Here is a 7,826-nt window from a genome sequence, read left to right as displayed (position 1 = left end):
TAAGTGGATTGATCTGCCTGAAGGAACCAAAGCTGACCTCCAACCAAATCTACTCAAATCGCCCGTCTTGGGACTTGGTATACATTGGATCGGATTCATCTTTCTGGTCTAAAAGGTAAAAAAATATGTGTGTTTTTTTTCCCCTCTCTTTCCCCTTCAAAGTAAAAACAAAAAAAAAGAAAGAAAAATGTACAGAAAAGAAAGGGATAAAGGTCAAAAATAAATGAACATGACAGTGGCTTAAACATCTAGAGCTTGATTCATGGAAGCTTATCCAAAAATCTCAGTCAATTGAAAAAAAAATTGATACCTTTCAAACAAGGGAGACACTGACTGAGGAGAGTGAGAAGAGATAGAGAAAATGGACTAGAGAAGACTACATATGTGTGTCAGAAACCTGGATGGGTAAGAGTCCATTTGTGCACGTGATTGATATTCCCAAGGTAAAACCTACATTTTTATTTAAGAAATGAGTTAAGCAGATAGGTGTGCCAGATGGTGTATGGTGAGTTGTGGGCTGGATATTATGGTTTCTAAGCTAAGGTTAAGTACATGGAAGTACCTCTAAATTGATGTATCTTGCAATACTGCAAAGGTGATGGTGGTTCAAGAAAAGGTGAGTGAGTTCTTACATTTTCAAACCTTTTTAACAGGTTCATTCTATGTTAGGGATAAATCTGGGATAGCTGATATATCATAGTTTTTACCGGTTTTTAGATATGATATAAGCCTTAATTAGAGTCTATTCTATGTATTTTTATTCTTTTTAGAATCTTTTCATGTTTAGGTACGTTTTGGACAACTTTGGAGATTTTGGAGCTTTTTGAGATTGTAGAACTGCGTAGATGCATCAGAAGTTTAGCTATGGAAGGAGGACTTCCAACTAGGGGATTTCCCATTATTTGAACACAAGATATAAAATTGAGTTAGCTTTCCAATGCCGCCAATTTGAGGTTGATCTGACGGTTGAACCGAAAGTTATTCTTGTTTTAGTGAAGAGTGGTATGTCTGTTGCGCGAGTAGGAAGGTTTTGAGAATTTAAGAGATCTAAAAAACGTCGAGTGACATCACCAGAGTGTTGAACGACTCTCCTCCTGATCAGTGCCCAAAGAGTTTTTATCAGCTTCCAAAAATTGCATTTTGGTCCCAAAGTTTTTTTTATTTACAAAGTTGTCTCTGGCATGTTTTTGACTTATATTATGTATTGTTAAGCCATTGTTTACAGCTAAGCTTTGTTTTAGATTGGAGAGAAGAGAAGAACTTCTTCAGAATTTTCATGGAAATCCTGTTGATTATTATTTTTGCAATCTATTCAGAATATGTATTGTTCTTGCTTGATATGTCTGAGTAGATTCTGTTAGAGTTAAGGATTTCGTGAGCTTAATATCAAACTGATATTCATTCATTGTTAGGGTTACTCATAGAATTCTACACCAAGCTTGTTTATCATACCCGAGCGCAGACATCTTAAATCTCGCCGAAGCAAGTGGAGGTCCAATAGAGTTTGTAGGTAGCACAGAAAGTTTGGTGCACTGGGGGATGTGGGACGGCGGCGCAGTGTGTTTTGTTTGCTTGGAGATAGTTAGAAGCGGGAATGTAGTGTCGATAGCAGTGAAGTTGCAACAGCCGGTTGGAGAAGAGGCAACAGAGCAGAGATGAGGAGACAGATCTGGAGTCCGGTCTGACGGAGGTATGATGCGGCAGCTAGGAAAAAAACCTTGTCGTTCGGAGTTAATACATACCAGATGAGGAGAGAAATGAAACAGAGATGGCGGAGGAGCTGAGACGCAGGGGAGTTGAACATTTCCGGTGAGAGGAGAGGCGGCGATGGTGAGACAAGCAAAAAAAAGCAGCACCGTCTAAAGGTTTGGGAAGGAGACGTTCTTGGTAAGCAGTTTCTATTTGAGTGTTCTTCGCCGACCAAAAATGAAGAAAATGAACAGTAACTAAGCTCAGAGATCTGAAGTCGAAGTTGGTGCAAGAGGTCACCAAAACGTCTGATATCATTCAAATTAACCTAAAGAACGAATTACTCTCTCAAATAAGAGGTTTAGATGTAGTACTTAGGGATCAAATCCACAGAGACTCTAGGATTACACAGTAGATTTATAGTCTTTGAAATAAAGGTAGATTAATAGGTTTTAAGTTGTAAATGAAGTGGCGAACAATGTAGTTGTTCGATTGGTTTGATTTGAGGTTGTTAACAGTTAGAAAAATAGGTAGATTCAGGTATTATCTCAGGTATGATAAGTAAGCCACTTATTTGGGTTATTAGGGGTTTATAGATATTAATTGTTCTCGAACTCAACCTTAGGTAAAATCAATTGGATTATCTATATCTAGATCTCGGATTTCAACTTTCGTATATCAATCACGAGAAAGTGTCGATCGATAATTTTTTAAAAATATCGATCGATACACCTTTCAAAATATCGATTGACATAACGATTGTCGCGTCGATTGATGCTTATTCTAGAAAGCTTTGCGAGCGGGTTTGATCAGTGTTCTCTAACTTACTAGACCAACTTTCATGTGTATCTAGTTAGTTAGATCATACTAGTTTAGTTTCAGGTATTGGGTCAAGCTATTACTTGTCTCAATTAATCCTAAGATCGAAGTTAAAGGGAGATCAATCCTAAACTTAGTATTAAGAACAACTAGATGAAGAACTATATTTTAAACACCCAAACAACAGCTCATGTTAGCGGTACATAAGTAAACCTTATGAGAAACCTAAATCTAATAGTGAGAAAACACAGACATATTCATAAGAGACATGATTATGATAGTCTGAATAATACTTAAATAAATGAATAGCAAGAGAAACCATAAACAAAGTAAAGAAAGCAAGGGAGTTCAAGATCTTCTCTGTTATGCAGTTCAGATCTCTCTCTCCACTCCTAAGGTCTCTCGTCAATGGTAGAATGGTTGCTTCTCTCCAAACTGGGTCTAAAAGGTCTCTAGGCAAGTCTGTCTCTAAAATGATACAAAACCCTAATAATATAGCCTAACAGGCTGCCAGAGACTTAAAATGTAATTATTGGAACTTTTGTGAAACTTGCAATCTTCTTAATTTGTCATTAACTCGCGGGTGGCTTCACTGTCGATCGATGGTAATAACCTACCATCGATCGATTATTCTTGGTGATCGTCGATCGATATTCTGACTCAATAATCGACTTCTTCTTTGTTTCAAGCAAAGCTCTCAAGAAGTCTCCAAATTGCCCCAAATACATCATTTTCCTTAAGCAAGTACCTGAACCTGTAATTACTCTAAAAATGGTCCAAATGCATATAAAAGACTCTAAAAACATATATAAACCATGGCTAAAAGTGGATAAAATCCATGGCCTATCAACGTCATAGAAGCGGTAGCAACTGAAGGAGGTGAACTTGAGCTAGTTTTCTCGACTATTTTTGGAGATGAAAAGATACGATCTAGCAAGAGAGAGAGAGAGGGGAAGCTTAAAGTGACGAGGACAGTGAAGCTAGAAGAAGTTGAATGTGAGCAAGAGGTGGAGCGGATTACCTGACGACATAAGAGAGCAGTAGGTGGCGCAGAGTGGCGCAGATGACCTGCTCCGGTGATTAAAGGCACCGCCGACGTTGAGAGGAACATGAAGCAAAAGAACCTTGATTATCGGGACCGTAAGCGATTTAGGGCGAACTCTTGCGTACGTGTTTTAGAATTTGCATATAAACGAAGAAAACATGTCCACTCATCTATACTATTAAAATAGAAGTCATGACTTCTTTCATGTGTGATATTTTAAATGGACCATCCCCTAGAAAGTTGTTTACATTATATTTTTTTGTATTTTCATAGTAAAATCCTAACAACATATTTAATTCACTTTTCATTCCATCAAATAATTATTAGATATGCATAATTTCTAAAATATACTATTCCATCAATATATAATTATATTTGCATATAACCATTTATAATATACTTAATAATAATAACATTTAATTATTCTAGAGTTAATAGCTGTATATGTCTAATTAATAATAGTAATAATAATAACATTTATTATGAAAATACGATACTATTAGAATTTTACCATGCAAATAATAAAATTGAATCAAATATTAAAAATCATAAAGCTATTTTATTTTCATGATAAATGTATTAATTTTAATTATATTATACATTATACATGTATCAATATTTATATAGATATTGTGTTAACAAACATGTATTGATAAATATATAATATTTTAAAATAAGATACTACAGATTCAACAATATGCTGGTTTTAAAATAAATTGCTTTTAATATATATACTGTAGTGATGAATTTTTCATGCGTGATTTTTTAATTTAAACCATTCTTTAAAATTTTATTAAATTTTACATGAATTAGTTATAATATTTATAATATTTTGTCTTTTTATTTGAAAAAACAAAAAAAAATTTGAAGAAATTTTTAACAAAATCTTATAAAATTATTTTCAGAATCAATTTTAAATTTTATTTCCAAAATGTACTTAATTTTAATTTTAATTATCATATACTATAATCAGAAATTAAAATTCATTTTAGTTTTGTTTTATATACGAAATTTTAAAATTGTATATAATATTTTAATTATATATTTAATGATAATAACAATTTAAACTGGTTAATTTTCAAAAATAAATTTTACAAAACTTTTTATTCGAAAGATTCATTTCTATTTCAATTTAAAAGTGTATTTGTTTTTTTATCAGCAACTTAATGTATTTGTTAAATATGATATTTACTACAAAATAATTGTGAAGTACATCGTATTATAGTTTCTCTTTAAAAAAATATCTTTTTTAACAGTATCTCAAAAATTTCTTCTCTACTATATATGCCCAATTTAATTTGCTTCCATATTAATTTTAAATTTTAAATAAAAAATATGTAAAGTAGTATCGTTACATAATAATTGTTAAAAAATAATATTTGTTAGAAAAATACAAAATTTATAGTAATAATATATAAGCCACGTAAACGTAGCTATTTTAGAATTATATAATATATATCACTAAATTACATTAAGTTATTGGTAAAATTTGTTATATAAACTAAAATATGTTAGTATAGAAAAAAAAGGGTACGGTTGTTAAAAAAAAGGTAAGTGGATGACCTCTTTCCCCGGAAAGAGAATGTGAAAATCCCGGTGGCCATGCGCCGTGTTTATCTGGGTTAGCAGCGGATTTAAATTCGGATCTCTTATAAATCTACGGAACACCTTGTGCCACCCAGCTACTGATGCATGATTCCCGCACAGTTGTGCGGATCAAGATCTAGTAATTAATTAAGAAACCATATGGTATCTCACAAGCATATACGCGAGTATAGTGTATATATATATTATACGATATAACATCCATGTTTGGAGGAAAAAATATACACACGTGCATAATGCATATATATATATGACTTTGGCCACTACTCTACTCCATCTATCCATCTCAGTTTGCTTCTCATTTCTCAGCCATTTCTTTCTTCTGTTCCTTTTTGTAACACTAAATTTTTTCTTTTGTAACACAACCATTTCTTTCTTCTTTCACCTAAATATCTTCTATTTAACTAACAACAGTAAAGAAAAAAGATGCTTTGAGCAAAAGGTTAGTCTGTGGACGTATTTATGAACATGGACCGTACAAAACATCGTAGAAATATACATTTGTATATATGTAAATTCTAATACTCACGTCTGGTTGTATTGTAAGAATGTGTTTACTTGCGCGCTTTAGTAATGCTTCCTACTTAAATCATATCGTTATTTTGTTTTCCTTACTTTCTATTTTTTTGAATAATATGTAAAATTTATTCAGAAAAAGTTATGTTTTACAGACTAAGCTACTTGAAATTTGAGATTTTGAGGTTTTTGAAAAGAAACAGAGCATAATGTTTTCCAAAGCTTCTATCGTGTGGCAAACCAAGCCTGAAGAATAGTTCCGTAACGTCGAGCCCTCCTTGAACCCAACAAGAGACACTGGTTTCGAATCTGTCTATCAATAGTCTTGATCATTACGGAGGCCGGTGTTGGGGAATCTCCATGCCTACGATTGTTCCGTTCTCTCCAAACTGTGTAGAGGATCACTTGAAAGCTATATCTCAGGAGATAGATCTGTAGCATCGGCTGGGTATTATCTGACAGTAACTCACTGATATCTTGCCACCGAGAAGAAAATCTGGAAGGCAGGATGTTGCGAGTCAGGTTCTGCCATATCTCTAGGGAGTAGCTACATTCAAAGAACAAGTGTTCCCTGGTTTCCAGTTGATGTTGACATAAAACACAGCCAGGGTTTAGTCCAGAGTTCCAGAGGAGCATTTTGTCTCCAGTGGATAACCGATTATGTATCGCATCCAGACCATGAAACTGTATTTCGGAGTGGAGGAAGGGAACCAGACAGTAGAGTACCAGCTAACATCCGGTTTTGAGTCACGAATCAACAGCCAAGTGCTTTTTGTGTCAAACTTTGGTTTGAAAGTGTTCAGATTGTGTTTCCATAACACAACATCTTTCCCATGATTCATTTTGCTCCTCTGTTTATTCAATGCTTCCTCAATCATAACATAAAGATCATATCTATGTCGCCGTGGGCGACGAGTCATAGCAGATTCCACCGTTGCGGTAAAAGAGATTCCCATATCAATACAACCCCTTGCTCCCACAATGTCAAATAAGCGACCCATATCTGACCATTCATCGAACCAGAATGAGGTACCACGCCCATTGTTAACTTCAATGTGATGAAACTCTTTCGCTTTATCGCGATACTTCAACAGTTTACGCCATACCCATGATCCTAGCGTTGAGTTTGAATGAACTGCCCAGAACGTCTTTCCCTTGAATAGATATTCTTTAACCCACCTAGCCCATAGAGAGTGAGAAGATGTGACCCTCCATATTAGCTTCAGACAACAAACTGCATTAACTTCTTTCAGTGGCCGTAGACCCAGACCCCCTTCATCTATCTTTGTCGTGACCACCTCCCAAGCAATCTTTGCTTTTCTAGCGTTCAACTCCGGACCTGTCCAGAGAAAAGCTGAGCACAAACTATTAATCTCCTTCAGACATTCTCCTGGAAGGCAAAAAGATGACATCCAGAAGTTTATAATGCTCATGAGCACGGATTTTATAAGTTGCAGTCTCCCAGCCCTAGATAAAAAACGATTTGTCCAGAGACTAATACGCTTTTTTAGCTTCTCAACAAGAGGCTGATAATCATTTTTCCCCATTCTCTTTGTCAAGAGTGGAAGGCCAAGATATCGAACAGGTAACTGGCCAACATCCAAGTGGAACTGATTCTGTATTGCCTGCCTATTCTCCTCCTGCATACCACCACAATAAATCGTTGATTTCTCCACACTCATCACCAGGCCTGAGATGTTCGCAAATCTTCCAAAGACGTCTAGGATGCTTTGTATTGAACGTGAATTACCATCTGAAAAAACAAGAATATCATCAGCGAAACTCAAATGAGTAAGGCTTAAGTTCTTGCATTTAGGATGATAACCCATCTTGTGGTCCACTGCAGACTTGTCCAATAACTTGGACAAAACGTTCATGCTGATAACAAATAGATAGGGTGAGAGAGCACATCCCTGCCTTACTTTCTAACCTTAAGATTCAATCGAATTCCAACTACAGAGTACTCTGGCAACATTAATACAATAAGATTTTCAGTTTCCCTTGAGCATATATATATATCAAGTTAATGCTTCCAGCTTAGTGTATGTTATTTAATTGACTATAACAAATATTCTATCCATTTTGACATTTTTTTGTTCAGGATTCTTTTAATTATTAAAAGAGCATAGAAATATCTTTAGAATTAAGGATA

General features: G+C 34.8%; 1 protein-coding gene across 1 annotated transcript; it reads right to left on the bottom strand.

Moving 5' to 3' along the window:
* Positions 1–6,285: 6,285 nt before the first annotated feature.
* On the bottom strand, positions 6,286–7,551 carry LOC106344897. Its single transcript, XM_013784191.1, has one exon. The coding sequence runs from the start codon at positions 7,549–7,551 to the stop codon at positions 6,286–6,288; it is 1,266 nt and encodes a 421-aa protein (XP_013639645.1).
* Positions 7,552–7,826: the final 275 nt, after the last annotated feature.

This window comes from Brassica oleracea, chromosome C5 (assembly GCF_000695525.1).
Source record: "Brassica oleracea var. oleracea cultivar TO1000 chromosome C5, BOL, whole genome shotgun sequence".
NCBI lineage: Eukaryota > Viridiplantae > Streptophyta > Magnoliopsida > Brassicales > Brassicaceae > Brassica > Brassica oleracea.
The sequence above is the reverse complement of the archived record's forward strand: the minus strand, read 5'-3'. Positions and strand labels throughout refer to the sequence as shown.

Bases quoted from the DNA above. Each gene is read 5' to 3' on its own strand.
- LOC106344897 (XM_013784191.1), bottom strand. From the start codon at position 7,551: ATGAACGTTTTGTCCAAGTTATTGGACAAGTCTGCAGTGGACCACAAG.